The sequence below is a fragment of the Ursus arctos genome, unplaced genomic scaffold, assembly GCF_023065955.2.
Source record: "Ursus arctos isolate Adak ecotype North America unplaced genomic scaffold, UrsArc2.0 scaffold_8, whole genome shotgun sequence".
Taxonomy (NCBI): Eukaryota; Metazoa; Chordata; class Mammalia; order Carnivora; family Ursidae; genus Ursus; species Ursus arctos.
The window spans coordinates 11,468,305-11,489,870 of NW_026623100.1; the positions used below are offsets into that span (position 1 = coordinate 11,468,305).

The 21,566-nt window shown below is 36.2% G+C and overlaps 1 protein-coding gene across 1 annotated transcript in view; it reads left to right on the forward strand.

Annotated features, from left to right (window-relative positions):
* The window catches only part of TMEM131 (transmembrane protein 131), a 239,800-nt gene that overhangs the window by 52,707 nt on the left and 165,527 nt on the right, over positions 1-21,566 (forward strand). The window contains exon 2 of the mRNA XM_026487434.4: positions 10,426-10,487. Within this exon, the coding sequence (XP_026343219.2) occupies positions 10,426-10,487 (62 nt within the window). The remainder of the gene's footprint in view (positions 1-10,425; positions 10,488-21,566) is intronic.

Genomic DNA, 21,566 nt, shown 5'->3' on the forward strand with positions numbered 1-21,566 from the left:
CTGTACATACCCTTAACAGATAGATCATTTGCAAAAACCTCCCATTCTGTGAGTTATCTTTTCACTTTCTTGATTGTGCTCTTTGAAGCCCAAAGGTTTTTGTTCTGATGAGGTCCGATGTGTCTGTATTTGTCTTTGATTGCTTAGCTATCTTAGTTGAAAAATGTTGCCTAATCCAAGGTTAGGAAGATTTCCCCTATTCTCTTCTAAGGGTTTTATAGTACTTACACTCGGGTCTTCGATCAATTTTGAGTTAATTTTTGCATGTGGTGTGAGGTAGAATCCAGCTTCATTTTTTTGCATGCAGTTAGTTTTCCCAACATCATTTGTTGAAAAGTCTGTCCTTTCCTCCTTTGAATTGTCTTGGCACTCCTGTCATAAATTGGTTGATCATAAATGTGATTGATCTTTCTGGATTCTCAGTTCTATTCCATTAATCTATATATTTATCTTTATTCCTAGTACCACACTGTCTTGATTAGTGTAGCTTTGCAGTTTAAGTTTTGAAATCAAATGTGAGTCCTCCACTATGTTCTTTTTCAAAATGGTTTTGGCTGTTATGGGTCCCTTGCATTTTCTTAAGAGAACTTCAGCGTCAAGTTACCAATTTAGAAAAGTTGGGGGGAGGATAGCAATCTCAACATTATTAAGTTTTATGGACTATGAACACCAAATGTCTTCCCATTTGTTTAGGTTATCTTCATATGTTGGTTATCAGCGTATGTTGCTGGGTGTGGTTTGCTGCATTTTGTTGAGAACTCAATATCCATATTCAAAAAGGATATTGGTCTGTAATTTCTTTTCTTGTGATAACTTTAGCTGATTTTTGTATCAGAGTATTAAGGCCTCATAGAATAAGTTGGGAACTGTTTCCTTCTCTTTTATAATTTGTAAGAGTTTGTGTGAAATACTGGTGTTAATTCTTTAAACATTTGGTAAAATTCATCAATGAAACTTTATGTCCCTAAGCTTTTCTTTGTAGGAAGATGTTTTGATTACTAATTCAACCTCTTGTTATAGGTCCATTCAGATTTTCTGTTTATTCTTCAGTTAATTTCAGTAGTTTGTGTTTTTCTAGTTATTTTGTCCATTTCATCTGGGCTGAGTTGTTCCTAGTTATTCTCTTTTAATCACTTCTCTGTAAGGTTCTTTTTTATTTCTGTTAGGTCAGCAGTCATATTGCCTGTTTCATTCATGAATTTTTTGTTGGTCAGCCTTCAACTTTATGTTGAGAATTGGACATTTAAAGTAATACGTAATGTGGCAACTGGCAATCAGATTTTTCCTCTCCTCAGGTTTGTTGTTGTTGTTGCTGTTTGTTTCTTTTGTCTTTTCTGAACTAATTCTTTTAAGTCTGTATGATTTGTCATACATGGTCACTGAAGTTGGCTTGGTTAGTCTTATGGTCATAACTGAATAGAGATTGCCTTAAATGCCTGGAACCAGTAATTCTCCCAGTCTTTGCTGAGAGGCTCTTGCCCTTCGGGTTTTTCCTGTGTATGTATGCAGCCCCCTTGCACATTGCCTTCTAGATTGCCTGGAAGATGTCATGGTTTTTTTGTTTGTTTGTTTTGTTTTTTTGGGGGGGGTGGTTGTTTTTGGTTTTTGTTTTTTGGGTGTTCTTTTTTTAGGATTTTATTTATTTGAAAGAGAGAGAGAGAGAACCCAAGCAGAGGCAGAGGCAGAGGGAGAAGCAGGCTCCCTGCTGAGCCAGGAGCCAATGTCGGACTTGATCCCAGGACAAGAAGGCAGACACTTAACCAACTGAGCCACTCAGGCGCCCCAAGAAGTCAGCTTTTTAAAGCCCTTGTGGACATCTAATTCCCAACTTTTCCTTTTAAAAAGCTGTAGAGTTAGGTTATTATTTGGCCTTTTATCCACCACCTCAGGCTACCAGATTCTCCGAATAGCAACATCTTGTCAAAGAATACTACACTATCCTGACTTGGATATTAACATTCTGATAGATGAGTTTAATCTTTGCCATTCTGATACTGTGGTTTTAGTTTGCATTTCCCTTATGGCTAATGATGTTGAATGCCTTTTCTTGCACTCATTTGCCATCTGAATACTTAAATTGGTGAAATGTCTGTTTCTCTCTTTTGCCTGTTTTCTAATTGGATTATTTCTTCTGTTCAGTTTTGAGGGTTGTTCATATATTCTAGATTCTAGCCCTTTGTTGAATATGTTTACACAAATTTCCACCTTAATTTTCACCTTTTTGTAGTTTTTGCCCTTTTCTTAACAGGGTACTTGGAGGGTAAAAGTTTAGATTTTGGTGAGGTTCAGTTTTTCAGTTTTGTCTTTCCTGAATTGTGCTTCTAGTGTCATTTTAAGAACTCTTTGCCTAGCCTTGGATCCTGAAGATTTTCTCAATTATTTTTTTAAAGTGTTACAGTTTTACATTTTAGATCCCTGATCCGTTTTGTGTTAATTTTTGTAAAGAAGTGAGGTTACGGTTCTTTTTGTTTTTTGCCTGTCAATATCTAGTTGCTTTTTTGTTGTTGGTTTGTTTGTTTTGGAAAGGTTGTACTTTGTCCAGTGAATTGCTTTTGTAGGTTTGTCAAAATCAGGTGGGCATATTTGTTTGGTTCTACTTCTAGGTGTTCTATTTTGTCCAAGTGATTTATGTGTCTGTCTTTCCACAAAAGCGTGCTCTAATGATATAGATATAGTAAGATATAATATCCGTTGGAGTGATTCCTCCCACTTCGTTCTAATTTTTGAAGATTGTTTTAGCAATTCTTGGGTTTATGCCTTTCCATCTAATTTTTAAAATAAGCTTGGTTAGTCTACAAATAACCATCCCGGTATTTTCATAGGATTTGTATTAAATCTATAGGTTAGTGTGGGAAGAATTGGCATCTTTACTATTTTGACTCTTCTAATCCATGAACATGGTATATCTCCCCATTTATTTTGGTCTTTTTAAGATTTTTTTTCATTAGCATTTAGTATATTTAGGTATATTCTATACATGTTATCTTAGACTTAATATCTAATTATTTCATATATTTATAAATGGTATGGTGGTTTTAATTTTGGTTTCCACATGTTCATTGTTAATATATAGAAATGCAATTGATTTTGGGGTTTTGACCTTGTATTCTGCAACTTTGCTAAATTTGCTTATTAGATCTAGCAGGTTTTTTATTTGTTTGCGTTTGAGTCATTGGGATTTTTACATAGACAGTTATGTAACCTGCAAGTGGGGGTAGTGTTATTTCTTTTCCAGTATATAGGTTTTTCTTTTTCTTGCTTTGTTGTAGTGACTAGAACTTCTGGTGCTATGTTAAGAATGGCAAGAGCCACATCCCTGATGTTCCCAGTCTCATTCTTTAATCATTAAGTAAGGTATTATCTGAAGGTTGAGGTAGTTCTACTTTTTTCCAGTCTTGTTGAGAGTTTTTGTCATGAGTGGGTGTTGGATTTTCTCAAATACACTTTCTGTTTCAGTCGATATGATCAAGTAATTTTTCCTCTTTACCCTGTTGATAGGGGTGAATCACATTGATTGTTTTTAAATTTTAAGCCAATCTTACACAACTTAAATAAATCTCATTAGTCATGATGTATAATTTTTTTATACATTGCTGGATTCAATTTGTTAATAGTTTGTTGCACTTTTGGGGGGGGTCCAAGTTAATGAGATGTAGTGTGTAGTTGGTTTTTGTTTTTTTTTTTTTAATTGTCCTCAAGAATTTTTTGAACATAATGCAAAATTCACTATTATTTTTAAGTGTACAATAGAGTAGCATTAATTACATTCACTGTTGTGCCACCATTACCATTATCTATTCCAAAACTTTTTCATCATCCCAGAGAGAGACTCAGTAACCATTAAGCAATAACTCCCACTCCCCCCTTCCTTCAGCCCCTGGTAACCTCTGATGTACTTCCTGTCTCAATGAATTTGCTTATATTAAGTATTTCACTTAGCACAATGTTTTCTAGGTCCATCCATGTTTGTAGCGTGAGAACTTAATTCATTTTTATTGCTGACTAGTATTCCATTGTATTTATATACCTTGTTTTGTTGGTCCATTCATCATCTGTTGATGGACACTTGGGTTGATTCTGTTATGTTTGGATACTATTTAAATTTTTAATTTTAGCAGGTAGACAGCCTGTTTAGTCTTACCACAGAGATCCTTTTGTGAACTATGGTTGCGGAACAGTTTAATTTTCAGAGCCTTTATATAGTTATTTTGATCTGCTTGTCTTATATAGTGCCTCTGGTGCTTCCGCTAATCCCTGCTTGTGCTGGGTGGGGGGCAGGGGGGAGCATAGTAGATGATATGCTTCAGTGTATTAGTGATTTTCTTCTGCTTATTTAATGAGTAGTTGGTAGTTCTCAGACATTCATTTTAAAACTTAAGTTTATTGATCTTTTTTATATAAATTAAGCACTTCAGAATAAAATGAAAATTAATTATGATATTTTATCATAAGCTATAAAATCACTTTGAAAATATGTGCCTCACCTCTTTGGATGTATGGTGTGTATCTGGCACATCTGAGTTGCATAAATCTATATTTTGAGTTGGAGTAAATAACATGGACACAGCCTTTTTAGGGGGTTGATAATATTGAGTGGTCTTGGTAAAATTAGAATTTGACATATATGAATTCCTTTACACTTTTAATGTGGGAAGAAGATAACTTAGGTGTATATTATATCTTTCAGGTAAGAAAATTAATGAGGGGAGAAACAAGGTTTCAGTCAGAGTATCTTTACAGATAGAAGGGACTCACACAAATCTAGTCCAGAATGTTTAGAAATTTTTGTTAGTGATCATTTGTTGAAATAAAATTCTGAACAAGTGTAACTGTAAAAGAGATAATATCATTAATGATGATGAATTCTGAAATAATAATGCCATTATTTTAACCAGTTTTTTTATCTGCCATTTTTCAGACTTTGCACTAGATGACAAGCAAACCAGGCACTAGTGATGAGTTAGAATAGGACAGATGATAGAGGATGACAGAAAGCTGCCTGGGGCAGTCATGGAACACCTGGCTGAGGGGTGGTATTCAGGGTGAGACTTGAAGGAGGAGAAGACATTAGCCAGGAGAAGACTATTCCAGGCAGGGTGATTGTTTGACACAGGATTTGAGTGCCCTTCCAGGTCCTGCCTGCGTGGCCCTTTCTTGGCTTCCTGATTATTTAAAAAAAAAAAGTCACTTAACTAGCCCAACGTCCTCCCCTGATAGGTGAGGAGACCATTAAGGCTAGAAAGTAGAGAATCCATGGTGACAGCCTAGGATCCCAATGCCTGGTACAAAGACACACACACATACACACACCCATACGACACATGTTTCTACTGCTTATTTACATTCATTGTTTTCATCAATTATTTTAGAAGATGTAAAACAGGCAGATTGTAACATTCAGGAAAAGAAATCTCTAGAGAAAAGAAAAAAATTATAGTAGAGAAAGGTTTGCCTTTAAAGCGAAGGTGTTTTTCTTGTGTCATTCATTGCTAAATGAAATAGGGAAGTAAACAAATTCGGTTTCTCAACTTCTGTTTTGAAAGTGAGTGATTAAAGACTGACATATGGAGATTTTTACACTGTATGGAAATGTCTTTCTTTGTTCCTCTTAGACGGCATGGGGATGTGTGTGGATACAGGCACCTTAAAGTACATCGTATGGAGCCCAGCTTCACAGAGTTAATGCCTGCAAAATCATAAAAGCCAGAAATATAAATCCCTTCCTTCTTTTCTCACTTGTTATTGGAAATATATGCCTAATTTTAGAAATCAGGTTGCTTCAAGTTACCATTCGTCATAATGCCAAATTTGCTTTGTAAGTAAATAGATTCTGGGGTCCTTTGGCTGAAATTTATAGTCTGTCTCTAGCCACTTTTCTTGCTGAGTGACCTCAAGCATCACCTCACTGTGCCTATTTATTCTAAAATGGAACCTATAACTTCTGTGTCCTAGGATTAGTTTGAAGGCTAATAATAATATAGTGATGATAATTATTAGGTGTTATTCTCATTTCTATTACATCTGGTTGCTGTTTGAACTGCGGAACATTGGGACAGTTTGGGATTCATTTAAAATATAAAATTAGGGGAAAAACTTCTTGGGAAAGGAAGTAGCTGTAAGTTGTGGTTTTGAATCCAGAAACAAGAGAATTTGACTTGCTTTGGTTACTTTTTATATTTTACAGCCTAACACTGTTAACACATTAAATGATTAAGTACTTATCTAGCGTCAGTTGTATTTTTCTAGGCATAAAATTTGAAGTTCTGATAACTGGCCATTTAAAGTGAAATATCTTTATTTCATGCCTGAGTTGAATCCTATTCATTTCTACATCTTTTAAGGGAAACTGATGATGTACAACACAGTATTTTCCTTTTAGGACTTTATAAAACAGCAGTTGTTACTCATTTTTTTCAACTAAGGTAATTCATGTTTTTTTTAAAAGCTCCTAATTAAAAATACAGTACAACCAAATTATGTTGCTGCCTTTATCTTTATATAGTTAAGTTCTCTTCAGTTAGCTAAAGGTCTGATCTAGCTTGATGATGGGAAGTTAGGTGATAGTCATTATATCATAACTCTAGTAGCAGCCTCCAAATAGATAATGTTTCTGGTACTTTCTTACTGCTGACTAGATGGAAAGCTTCGAACTAGGAGCTCCTACTTTTTGTCTCTTCCATTGTAAGCATCTGGCTATTCAGTTCATTCTTGTTAGTTCATTGTGTTCTTACACCAGTAAATCTGTCTTCAACAGGAGTATAACAAAAAGATATTTCTGGATCATCATCTAAATTTCAGTTTATGTTAAAAGGTGGAGGAAGGGAGGGAAATGGGCTGGGTAAGCTAGGCAGAACCTTTTACCTTCACATTATGAATCTGAAACTAACTACAAGCTAGGACTAGATAACAAACAGGAAAGAGATCATTTGCATCAACAAATGCAAATACCAGTGCTTACATCTGAGCAAAAAAGGTGGGATTTCACTCATGCACTCAGTATTTACGGAGTGTTCTCTACATTGAGAACTGATGGGGAATGAGCAGTGGTGCAAATTGACACTGGGTTGAAGAAACACAAATGGAGGACAGGACTTTCCCAAAATAAAATCGGATGTGATTACTAGAACAAGGGAAAAGTGATGCTCAGCAGGCAGAAATACCATCCACTTAGGTAAGGTAATCTAATTAGCTGGTATCTTAACTTGCTGCTTGGCTTTCAGCTTTAGTCAGACTGGAAAAGCCAGGTATGTGAGATGAGACAGTAAGCGGCCTCCCTGATGAATACTCAAAGACCAACAGAGAGGAGTAAGTGAATGTTGTATTAAGTCAAATGAAATACCTTTGTTTGGTGTTTTTTAAAAGTAAACTTTTTATTTTATTTATTTTTATTTTTTTATTTTTTTAGTAATCTCTACACCCGCCATGGTGCTCAAACTCACAACCCCAAGATCAGGAGTCACATGCTCTTCCGACTGAGCCAGCCAGGCTCCCCCCCCCCCACCCGGAAAATAAACTTTCTATTTTAAAACAGCTTTAGATTTATATAAACATTTTAAAGATAGCACAAAGTTTCCGTCCTCCCCACCCTTTCCCCTATTATTAACACCTTACATTAATGTGGTACCTTTTTTTTCTCCAAGTAATGAACCAGTATTAATACATGGTTATTAACAAAGTCCATATTTTATTCAGATTTCCTTAGTTTTTACCTAATTTCCTTTTTCTTTTCTAGGATCCCCTCCATCCCCCCGCCCCCCAAGATAACACATTACATCTAGTAGTCCTGTCTGCTTAGGCTGCACTGGTCTGTGACGGTCTCTTAGACTTTACTTCTCTTCAATGACCTTGACAGTTTTCAGGAGTACTGCTCAGATATTTTGTAGAACGTTTCTTGGTTGGGATTTGTCTGATGTTTTTCTCATAATGAGACTGGGGTTATGTGATTTTGGGAGAAAGACCACAGAGATAAAGTACCATTTTTATTATGTCATATGAAGGGTACATACTGTCAGCCTGACATTTCACTGAGGATGTTGACCTCGATCATCTGACTGAGGTAATATTTGTCAGATTTCTCCACTGTAAAATTACTCTTTTTCCCCCTCCTTTCCATACTGTTTTTGGAAGGAAGTCCCTATGTGCATCCCACACTTGGTAAAAGATGGGGAGTTATCCTCTCCGTCTTCTAGATACAGAAATTATTTAGAATTCTAAATAATTAGAGTCTTGTATCTTCTCTCCCATTTATTTATTCAGTCATTTATTTATATCAGAATGGACTCATGGCTATTTATATTTTGGGTTGTAATCCAACACTGTTGTATTGCTCAAGTTGTTCCGGGTTTTGCTATATGGGACCTCTTTCAGTTAATTCTTACATCCCTTTGACAAAATTCTCATCAGTACAGGATTTTTTGGGTTTTTTTGGATGGTTAGCACTTGCTTACTTTCTGGCACCATAAGGTGCTCCAATTTCATGTTGTATGTATCCTGCCCTGGTCCTAGATTGAGCCATTTCTCTAAGAAGCCCTGGTTCCTTTTATTGGAGAATGGTATTAGAACCCAAGATCTGTGCATTAGGGCTGCACTATGCTACTGGGGTGTCATTATTTCAAGGCCCTCTCAACGGACAGAGCAAGAAAATATGTGTATACTAATCCTTGCATATACACATATTTATAAATATTTCTATGTATAACTGTCTATATTAAAATAAATATGAGTTCATACTCATGTTGCCAACTCAGTTTGTTACCACATGGATCATTATAGCTTCTTCCCCTTGTTTTTGTATAAACTCTTACTCCAGTAGTGAGAAGTCTGACTTTCACCATCTGTGTATTTAATTGTTCAGTTCCAGTGAACATGTACAGTGACATCAGAATTGTTAACCCAAGCTCCCATGGGAAATAACTTTATCAATTAAAGTATAGTGCTTATGTACAGTTTCTTTTTCTCTTAGTCTTTTACCTTTAGTCTTACAGATTCCACTCACTTTCTTTTTTTCTTTTTTTTTTTTTTTAAAGATTTTATTTATTTATTCGACAGAGATAGAGACAGCCAGAGAGAGAGAGAGGGAACACAGGGGGAGTGGGACAGGAAGAAGCAGGCTCATAGCGGAGGAGCCTGATGTGGGGCTCGATCCCATAACGCCGGGATCACGCCCTGAGCCGAAGGCAGACGCTTAACCGCTGTGCCACCCAAGCGCCCCTCCACTCACTTTCATACTACTTATGTCAACACCTCTCTCCACTCTACTCCTCCACTTCATTCAGTAAGATGGTTTCATACATTTGTAATATAGTTAAATTATTTTGTTATAGTCTACATTTCATCCCAGGACTCCCTGGTTTCCTAAATGATTTTTTAAATTGCATACATGAGGTTCACTCTGAAGTTCTGTTTTGATGAATGCATAGTGCTGTGTACCTTCCATTCCAGTGTCATACAGAATAGTTTCAGTGCTCTGAAAAATTTCCTTTGCTTCACTTACATCTTCCTTACTCCCCCCGAACTTCTAGCAAGCACTGGTCTTTTCACCATCTCTGTAGTATAACCTTTTCCAGAATGTCATATACTTGGAATCAAACAGTATGTCTGATTTTTTTTATCAAAAAATTTTTATTTTATTTTACTTTTTATCACTGAATAATATTTCATTGTGTGGATGTACTGTAGTTTGTCTATCTACTCATCTGTTGAAGAACATCATCTTGATTGTGTCCAGTTTGGAGTGATTATGAATAGAGCTGTTTATACAGAATCACTTGTAGATTTTTGTATGGACATAAGTTTTCAAATCAGTTGGGTAAATACCTGTGAGCACAATCGCCAGATCATATGGTAAAAGTACATGAGCTTTTTAAATATCTTGTCTTCGCATTGTACATAGTTTCTTGGAATGGAATAATCTCCCCTTCCCATTTTCCTTGCCCATTCTCCCTCCAAGTCTCTTTTGACTGTTGATTCCAGGTCCTGTCATCACTATAAAAGAGCAGATGATATGGAATTTTGGCTTATCTTTTTTTTTTTTTTTTTTTTTTTTTTTGGTAATAGAATCTTCTGATGATCTTTTCCGTGTGCTTGTGATATGTTCAGTTATGTGTCGGTGAAAATAATCAGCCGCATCTAGTTGAATTTGTTTTGCACTTTCTGGAAGTATAGCAGGAGTATATTTTGCCGGAGGTTTACACAACCTATAGGTTGTTACAACTACTTTCTAAATGGTTTGTACTGTTTTATTTTAAAGCATTTCATAGTTGCTAAAATCCTGAAGGATTGCATTTTCTTCTTTGACCATCACCCTCAAGCAGTGTTTTTTAAAATATATAATTGTATTTATTAACCTTAAGGTAAAAGATATTTATTTAAATCAATCAGATTTATGTTTCTGTAAAGTGATAGTATGTTTTGTTTCCTTCACAGCATTTATTCAGTCGGAGAGCATAATAGAAGTACTACGTTTTGATGATGGAGGGTTACTACAGGTAATTTTATTTTAAGTTGAAAAATGATCTCAGTGTCAAACCTTGAATAATATCAGGTTGTTATTTATCTTTTAAAAATGTAACAGGTGTCTATGAAATATATTTTATGAGCTTTATATGCAGACAATTTTGTAATAAAAACCTCCTTAGCTATATGAATTCTCTTTTAAATTAAATATTTCTGGGGGGTTTTGGGAGGTTAGGTGGCGAGAATCAGATCAGGGACTCGAATTGGTGGTTAGCTCTGTAAGTACGGAACCAGTGAGTGAAGCACTCAGTTCAGATGTCAGACCTCAGAATATTTATCTGGATGAAGACTTCCCTAGAATATAAGTTCTGTAGATATACATCTATATCATCTTTTCCACTTGCCATTCTAAGCCACATCTCTAAATATATAATACATAAAATTGGAAGGCAAATCTGGTGTCCTGCCTTTCAGACCTAGCACAGATACCCCATGAAACCTATTTTAGTCTTCCTACTTAAAAATCAGTTCTAGAATTTCAGAGCTGAAAGAGAGAGTAAAGGCTTCTTAACCGCCCCTCTGATTTTTATGACTGAGGTGTGTTCTTCCTTCTTCTAAACTTTTATCATATCCTATGCTTGTTTTATAGTACTTACCACTTTTGTAATTATAACGTGCTATTTGGTATCATGACTCACAATTTTTCCAAGGTTTAGTTTAAGAAAGGTGCCAAAGATCCCATGACTTTGTGGTAATGGGACTAGTATTAGAATTCTTGTCTTCTCACTCCAGGTGTGGTTGTTTGTCTTTTTCTTACATGATGCTGCCTATGATATATTTATTTACTTAATTATAACTAAGTACATGACTTAAATAGTTCTGAAACAACATTCCCCGTAGCTTGTAATAATGGCAGGAAACTAAAAGTTAGATTAAGGCAATAGAGAAAAAATAATTGTGCTAGAGACCTGAAGTAAGATTTCTGTTTGCATTTTATCATAAATTTAGATTTCAGACAATAAACCAGACAAAGAGAACAAGAAAAAAGTGATGGGTTTTAAGGTTCTTTTTCTCTGACAATAAAGCACGTAAGTGTTCTGAATGATAACTTTTTCCCCTGCTTCCAGATTTTTAAATAAGCATATCATTCATACCTTTACATAAGAGATGTTGAGAAACAACAGCAGGCAGTGTCTGCATGGTACTTGAAGAAAAGTCTTTGTACAACTTTTTATATTGAAAAACAATAAAAACTGAAGATATATAATGATCTCAAATTCTTGTAAAGCCACCTTACTAGAAAATGAGTTTAGTCTCTTTTTTCTAGTTCTTTAATCTGTTGCAAGGTGAGAACTTGGAGAACCGATAGGAATGACTATTTTAAATATCTCCCTTTAGGTAGTTTGCAGGATCTGACAAATCAGGACTGAATTTCTGGGAAAATTCTCCTTTATTGATTGATTGAAGAAGAATCCATGTCCTTTATGAACTAAATTCTGGAGCTTGATTTGTGTTTCTGTCGGTGAAGGCTGTCAGTCCCTATCTACATGGACTTAACTGTGAAAGAGTTTGTGGACTGGGACGTCACTTACTCATCTTTGAATTTGCTGAAATGCTTGGACAGGAGCTAGGTTGAGACCTCAGAGTTCTCTGGCAAAGGTAATTTTAGACAAGAACAATGTTGAGGGTAGGTGGTACCAGCTGGTTACCTCAGCCACAATGAAATCTCACTAAGATTCCTGCAGTATGTCTAATGTCAAGATGCTATATATAGTGTATTATTTATCCCCAAGTAGCAGAGTATAAGACCCTTTTGAGGGGCGCCTGGGTGGCTCAGTCGTTAAGCGTCTGCCTTCGGCTCAGGGCATGATCCCAGAGTCCTGGGATCAAGCCCCACATCAGGCTCCTCCACTGGGAGCCTGCTCCTTCCTCTCCCACTCCCCCTGCCTGTGTTCCCTCTCTCGCTGGCTGTCTCTCTCTCTGTCAAATAAATAAATAAAATCTTAAAAAAAAAAAAAGACCCTTTTAAATAGATACATGTAAATTGTTCATTTTAATATTGATAGAACATTTCCTAGGAACAACAATTTTGGTGTTGACATAATGTCATTCTTTCTAATGACAATTTGCCAGTAGGTTAAACTATTTCTTAAACTACTCCTGGGTTTCTTATGGTATGATTAGAACAGAAGTATGTACATGTAGCATTCCTATCCCAGAATATATATCAAGTTTTTTCAGATTAAATTAGAACTAAATCAGAGAGTGAGTCAAAGCAACAGCCGTTGTATTGCATTATTTAAAATGAGAATTTTGCCTGAGACCATTCCTTCCCAGATCCTGAATTTTGTTACATTCATGCAGCTTGGCTCATGTAACTTTTTAAGCCCCGAAAATTAATTGATGATAAATCCATAAAAGTTGCCAAAACTCATAAAAAATTTGCTAGAAACTTTAGATTTACCTTCCTTGTTTTTTAAAGATAAGGAAAATCTAGCTCATAGAAATGAAATAATTTGCTCAATATTCAATTACTAGAGCAGGAATCCAACATCCAGTAAGTAACCAGCCTTTTTGCTTTCAGAGCTCTTTCCACAGCACCACGCATGTGCAGTTCCTCCCAGTGCATTGCCTGGGTGACCACTAATAATATTAGGTTATGATTAGAAATCACAGTAATCCTCTTAGCCCATGTTTTCTGTAGTTGGTGCTTTGGCTATCGCCATTCCTATTTGGCAAGGCTACTAAGATTTGGTATATAGAATATAGAAAGATGAAATAATTCTGAAGAGGAGCACAGACACTGAGGAATCCACTTCTCTACAGAAGACTCATCACCATAGAGGGTGCAGGTCAAGAAATATCTCACACTGTCATTCCACTCCTAGCTGATGTGAGTGGTTGGCTCTTCTTGACCCATTCCTTTGATAGATTGTAAGATTGAATAACAAAAGATAACACCTAAGAGCCTTAATCTGTTTCCTAATCTAACTTTCTTACAAACAAAATAAGATAAAGCCCGAGGAAAAGGCTTGCTTTGTATTTTCCTTTTTCTTTCTTTCTTTAACTGTTCTACCAGAACAATAAACAGAATTTTAAGATGTTGGAGGGCAAGCCCCATAATGTTCATGAATTGAAAATACATGCAGAGCTTTGTTTTTTAAAGCTCATAACTATAGGACTACATAATTTTGTTTTCTCACTTTGGTCAAGAAACAGAAATATTCTTTTCATTGTGTGCTCATTGGTCATTCTCAGAACCTATAGGCATCTAATATCTCTACTCACTACCTGGCTTTTAGGTACCTAAGGCAGGGATAGCTAGAACTAGTATTTTTTAAGTACTTGCTGGAGTCTCAGCTAGTTCATTAATTGGCCCCAAATTTCAGTACTAATAAGGGATACAAGAAAAATAAGAAGCAATTTTGATTCCAAAGCTCTTACACTTAATACTTTCCATCGCTCTATTGCCTGGAGGTTAAGTAACAAGGTTGCCTTAGAGGAAAGAGAGAAATTCCTAATTGTTATGCTTAGAAGACATTTCGGGTCTAAGAGATCTTTTCATACACACATAATAGATAACAAGTTCCACTTCTGTTGTGCGCCCGTATTTCAGGTGCAGGACTGTGGTTAGTCAGCCAAAGTTGTTCATGTTATAGAAATAACTCTTTTCTCAGTCTTCTCAGAGGAAGGCTGGGGAAAAGATTGTGGAAAGTTTGTCTACTATTCTGTGTCAGGTTGGTCGGGAAAGGACTATATGGAGGCCTTCCTTAACTAGACAGTTATTTGCAACACACCAAAACACTCAATTGTAAGTGTAGTAAGTAAGCATATAGTTTGGTTGTTTAGTAGTTCTCTTGTTCTTGGATGAGCTTACATTTAAAAGATACTAATTTTTAGAGATAGCCATAGTAAAACTTAACAGGAATTATAAAGAGGTTATTGGGGATAACTTGAGCTCCTAGACAAGTTGTTTAGTTTCTGTAACTAAAAGGAGTTGGAGTTGGAGCCATTGGAAGGTCTGCGTTCTAGAAGATGAATCAGGTTCATTCTAGACATAGGCAAGTATAGATGGTTCTAACTACCCAGTTAGGGATCCTGTATTGTGTCTTCTTCCAAGGAATGTATAGACATCTAAGAATTTGATTAATTTATTTCTTTTTCTTTAAGGTGTTTGTTGTGCAATATAATTCATATATACATGCATAAAATGTGGGGTTTTTTTTTTGCAAAGCAAACACCTATAAACAACCACCACCCCCGTTAAAAACTAAAAACATGCCAACACTCTCGTAAGTTCCCCCCTGAAGCTCTCTCTCAGTCAGTATCCCCTAGAGTTGGCCATAGTCCCGAAGTGTATGATAATTTCTTTCCCTAGAAGTCTTACCATCTGAGCATGTGTTTCTAAACACTATAGTTTCATCTGTTTTTTGAGGTTCATACCATTTGTATTCTTTTTTTTCCAGCTTTTTCTTAGTGTTAAGTTTCCAAGATTCTCTGTGCTGTTGAGTGTGACTATGGTTATTCATTTTTCCTTGCTAAATAGTATTGCATTATATGAATATGCCCCAATTTATATATCATTTCTGCTGTTGATGGACATTTCACTTGTTTCCAATTTGGGCTGTTATAAATAAATGCTGTCCCTTGGTGAACCTATGCATTTCTGGTATAGTTGAGTGCAACTGCTGGCACATAGGTTATGAATCTTCTATTTTAATACATAATGCCATCTGGTTTTCCAAAGTGCTTGCTCCAGTTCACAGTTCCATCATCAGGAATTGCTCTGCAATACTTCATTTTTCTTTTTTAAAGCATTCTGAAGACTGGGTAATGGTATCTTACTGTAGTTTTAATTTTCATTTCTCCGATTGCAAATAAGGTGGGGCAACTTTTCATGTTAATTTGACCATTTGAATATCTTCTGTGAAATCTCAGTTAAATCTTTTGCCCTATTTAACTGTTGGGTGGCATGTCTTTTTCCCTCTTGTTTGATAGGAGTTCTTTATAAGTCTGGATACAATTCGCTTATATATATTAGAAACATCTTCTACTTGGTGGATTACCTTTTCCACACATAATGGTGACTTTGTGAACAAAAATTCTTACCTTTAATTTTAATGTAGGTTAAGCTGTATTTTCCATTACAGTTTATACTTTTTCTGTCCTGCTGAGGAAATATTTTCCTATCCAAGGTCATAAAAATATTCTCCTGTATTATTGTCTAAATTACAGAAATTTATTGTTTTGCCTTTCATAATTATAGCTGTAATTCTAACTGAAATTGACTTTGTTATTGGTGTGAGGTCATAGTTTTATTTCTCATATAGTCACTTGTCCCTTTAATGACTATTCCCCAGTATTTTCTTTCCCCAGTATTCTTCAGTGGCACTTTAGTCCTAAGTCAAGGATCCATGTATGCATGAATCTGTTTCTGGGCTCTGTTGCCTTTTCTCATCTATAAAAGTGGTAATTCATATGGCTCAACATAAAATGTAGAAATGCAATTGTTTTTTATATATTGACTGTTACTGTGCAAACTAGCTAAATTGCTTAATGATTCTAATAACTTATCTGTAGATGCTCTGGACTAGGTCTGTAAACTATCATAATCTGAGGTTAATGACATTGTATTTCTAACCTTCCAATCCTTTTAGTTTTTAATTCTTTTTCTTGCTTCACTTTACTGGCTACAACCAGTATGATGTTGAATATAAGTGGTATTTAGTAGGTGTCTTTGACCCTACTCTGATACCTTGTCTTAGAGATAAAACCTTCAGCATCTCACTGTTGAGTGTGTTGTTTACTATAATTTTTCTCCATCCCCCCATAGATATCCTTTATTATATGTGTCAGTTGGGGTTCTCAGCAAGATCTTGAGACAGAGTTAGAGGAGTACTAGGGATTTATTTGAGGGCTACTGCCTGTGAAAAATTGAGGGAAAGGAAACAGGATTGGGCAGGGAGAGCCTCAGACAGTGATGCAGAATCTTGACCAACCCAGTGGAGAACTTTGGAGCAAAGACTGCTTTTTGGAAGCATCCCACATTGGACAGAGATAGCCAGGCCCTGCTACACCTGTTGGGCCCATTGATTGGCTGGGAGTTGCTCAGAAAGAACTTGGCCTTACCTCAGTCACTACGGTTGATCCCAGAGTGACTATAGTCAGGGGCTGATAACTAGCAGCATTTTTTCATAGCTGGATGGCAAGTCCTTCCTTTAAGGGAACTTTGAACAGTATACAGTAAAACTTTTGAAAATCAAAGGCAAACAGATACATTCTAAAAGCAACCAGAGAAAAAAGAGAGAATACCTTCAAAGAAGCTAGAATTAGCCGACAGCTGATATATTAACTGAAACAATAGGAGGCAAAGAATAATAAAATTTACTGAAAACAACTTAGAACTAGAATTCTATACCCAGTAGCATCAGAAACCAGGAATTACTGTATGGTGACTAACATAATATAATAAAAAGACATTAAAAAAAATAATAAAAATAAAAATACATAGACTTTTTAGTAGGGGAAAGAAAAACAAAGGTAAAGGTGTTGTCTAACAAGGCCAGAGAGATAGGCAGGGCAATTCTGTGGGAAGTCTTATAATAATTCTTGCATTCAACAAACATTTGTTGAGTATTTCCTATGTGCCAGGCACTGTTCAAGGAATTGTTGATGTATTGTTGAATAAATCAAAGTCCCCCATTAAAAATAAAAAAAGAAGAATTCTATACCCAGTGAAAATATCCATCACGTGTAAAGAAAAAATAAAGACATTTTCAAACAGACACGAATGTAGAGAATTTGTCACCAGAAGATTTGCACCAAAGGAAATAATGGAGGAAAATATTCTTCAGGCTGAAGGTAAATGACCTCAGAAGCTCAAACATACAAAGGGTAAAGAGCATTAAAAATAAAAGTATGTAGGGGCGTCTGGGTGGCTGACTTGGTTAAGCATCCGACTCTTGATTTTGGCTCAGGTCATGATCTCAGCATCATGGGATCCAGCCCTGCATCGAGCTCCTTGCTCGGCAGGGAGTCTCCTGGAGATTCTACCTCTCCCTCTGCCCCTACCCCCAACATATGTGCTCGTGCACATGCTCTCTCTTTCTCTCTAAAATAAATAATCTTCAAAAAAATAAAAGATGTGGATAACTAAATGAATATATACTGAGTATAGCAATAATAATAGTATCTTGATGAACACAGCATGACAGCATTCTGGTACTATTAATGCTAGGCCATTCATAGGAAGCTTAGCAGCTTTTATGTGGGTCTCTTGGACCTCTAGAAATTGGCACATTTCTTTTGGGAACCCAGTTGATACGACGTGAGGATCCTAAGCCACATGCAGAGCCCCCATACAGTCCTACAGTCTGCTGAGTGCCCACCTACCAGCCATCATCACTTTCCTGCCGCTGTGGGTGAGCAGCACCTGTAAACCTTCAGATGACTCAGCCACAACTCACATCTGACTGCAACATCAAGTGAGATCTAACCAGCTGAGTCCAGTCAGCCCAAAAGAACATGAAGGATAATAACAAAATGCTGTTTTAAGCTGTTAAACTTTGAAGTGATTTATTATGCACCACTAGATAGCCAGAACACTTAATATCATCTAATACTTGGTCTGTATCAATTTTCTTTCACCATTTCAAAAATTTCTTTTTCACATTTGGATATTTAAATCAAGATCCAAGCAAGGTCTATACATTGCATTTCATTGATATGTCTCTGAATCTCTTTTAACCCACCTCCCCATGGCATTTTTTGTTGTTGAAGAAATTGGATTTGTTTGTAGGATTTCCTACATTTGTCTGTAGGATTTCCTACAACCTAGGCTGACCTTATATTGTCTTCTTGGTGTAATTTAACATACTTCTGTCTTGTGGATTTTCTATCAGCTGTTAGCTAAATATAGTTTTGATCAGATTTAGATTAAATTTTCTTTTTTAGCAAGAATATTTCAAGGTAGTTTTTGTATAACAAAGAATATGGCTAGTCTCTGTCTCTAGGGAGACTTCAAATATCGGAATATCCTTAGTAATAGAATTGTCTTTGTTATGCATGAGCCCTGGTATCACATCTGAGTTAATGCCTAATAAGATGACTCAAAATGGGCTGGTCAACAGAAAAACCAGTAATGTGGTTAGAGGGTTTGGACTTTCAGCCATCCCAAATGCCTTCAAGAAGGAGAAAGGGGGTAGAAGTTGAGTTCAGTCACATAGGTGGCCAATGATTTAATAAATCATACATTTGTAATGAAACTCCAATAAACATTCTGGACACTGAAGTTGTATAGAGCTTTCTCTATACACCTATGTGCCAGGAGAGTGATATGCCCTGATTCCATGGAGAGAGGGCACAGATGTTCTGTGTTTGGGGCCTCCAAGACCTCACCCTATGTGTTTCTTTAGAAGAAAACTAATTTGAGTATAGTTCTAAGTTCTAAGCTTGAGGGGGAGGAATCATGGAAACCCACTAGATTTGTAGTCAGTTGGGCAGAGTGCACATGGCCTAGAATCCCTAACTTGTGGTTGTTATATGACATAAGGACTGTCTTGTTAGGGACTGTGCCCTTTAATCTGTAGATTTTAATGCTGACTTGAGGTGGTTAGCATCAGAATTCTATTATGGTATACCAATACTGTTGTATATTTTTTATTGTTTTTCATCAGAAGACATGTCAGGTTGGTTGTCTTGGATTTTTAGGTCAAGATTTTTATATGTAGGGATTTAATGGTCCTGGAAATAAAGTATTGTAACATTACTCCTGTTGCTCTTCTAAGTTGGAAGTTGGCAGACTTTATGTAAAGGGCCACGTATTAAATACTTTGGAGTTTGTGTGTGAAATGGTCTGTGTCCCAACTACTCAAGTTCTGTCATTGTATTATGAAAACAGACGTAGGCTATACATAAGGAATAGCCATAAAACTTATATTTACCTGGGGCGCCTGAGTGGCACAGCGGTTAAGCGTCTGCCTTCGGCTCAGGGCGTGATCCTGGCATTATGGGATCGAGCCCCACATCAGGCTCCTCGGCTATGAGCCTGCTTCTTCCTCTCCCACTCCCCCTGTTTGTGTTCCCTCTCTCGCTGGCTGTCTCTGTCTCTGTCAAATAAATAAATAAAATCTTAAAAAAAAAAAACCAAACTTATATTTACCAAAACTGGTGGCAGGCAGAGGATTCTGGGAAGATGGTGGAGTAGAAAGCAGGAGGAATCTGTTTCCCCATGTAGACAGCAGTGCTATTGGTAGAATCTAATTTCTTTTGAAGGCTTACAACTTCCAGGGGAAGGCTTGGGGGTAAATTGAAGTAAATTTTACTTCAATTCTTAGTTCAGAAACAACTACCTACTCCCACCCACCCACCCTGTGGCAGGTAGCTGTGCACATGTTCGCTGAACAGCTTGTACACAGCTTGTGGTAGCCATGGTGGGAGAAAAAGGAGCTTATCCTCAAAATACTGGGGAGCCATGCCCTGATTGTTACTTCTGATCTCAAAGGTGTAGACAAAGAAGGTAGCTGTTGTTGCAACTCCACCCATTATTAAAAGTTCTCCACCTGAAGTAACTCAGAAAACTTAAAGGGCTAACAGCCTTTCCCCCCTTCTTTTATTTTTTTCTTTTTCCCCTTTTGGGAGCCAGACATTAATGAATAGGACATTCAAAACAAATGAATATTTGGGGGAAATTAGAAAATCACTACAAATGTTCAGGGAAAGCCTCAGGCTCATAAAAGATCTGCGAGGTCCTTAAGTTCTGGCATAGATGGACCCTACAATAATCAAAAAAGCAAAAACAATAGAAACAAACTAAAAAAGCAAACCCTAGGAAAGGGGGAGAAGCTGATGTCCAGGGTTACTACATTATTAGATTCACATGTCCAATTTTCAACAGAAAAAATAACACATACAAAGAAATGTATGACCCATTCATGGGGGGAAAAAAAATCAACAGAGATAGAAACAATTAAAAAGAACCAAACAGGAATACTGAATTGAAAAAATTTATTAGAGGGTTTCAGAAGCAGATTTTTTTCAAGCATAAGAAAGAATGAGCAAATGTGAAGATGTGTTATTTGGAATTATCTAGGAAGAGGAGCAAAAGGAAAAAAGACTAAAAAAGAGTAAAGAAAGCCTACAGGAACTAGGGGATTACATCAAGTGAACCAATATATTATATATTTTATTTATGTATAGTGGTTGTTCTGGGGTGTGGGTTGTGGTGGTGGCTAGAAAGCCTATTTAAAGAAATAATGACTGAAAAGTACCAAAATCTTGGGAGGGCAATAGAGAGCCAGATTCATAAAGTCCACAGGATCCCAAATAGGTTAAATTTAAAGAGCTCTACACTGAAATACATCATAGTCAAATCATCAGATGTCAAAGGTGGAAAGTTTTGAAAGCAGCAAGAGAAAAACGACTTGTCACAATGGAGCCCTGAGAAGATAGTCAACTGATTTCTTAGCAGAAACCTTTCAGGTCAAGAGAGAATGTGATGATGTATTCAAAATGCTGAAAGAAGAAAACTGACAAGAATACAGTATCTGGCAAAGCTGTCCTTCAGAAATGAAGGAGAAATAAACATTTTCTCAGACAAACAACAGCTGAATCTCATCACCACTAGACGTGCCTCAAAAAAAAAAAAAAAAAAAACTAAGGGAGTTATTCAAGCTAAAATGAAAAAAATATCAGCAACATGAAAATGTATGAATGTATAAGCTTTCAACTCTAGCATAAATACAAAAGTATGAAAAATAACTATAGCTGTAATAATTTATTAATGGATACATAATATAAATGATGTAAATTGTGACATCAATTACATAAAATGGGGAAGAAGTAAAAGTGTAGTTTTCATATGTGATTGAAGCTCAATTGTTAGTAGCTTAAAATAAAATGTTATAACTATAAGGTGTTTTATCCACACCTCATGGTGGACACAAATGAAAAACCTTGTATAGCAGATACACAAAACAGATATCAAAGCATATACCGATACAAAAGAAAAATCATCAGATTACAAAGGAGTGTCAAGAGAGGAAAAAGGAACAAAGGTACTACAGAACAACCAGAAAAATTATTAACAAAATGGCAATAGTAAGTCCTCACTT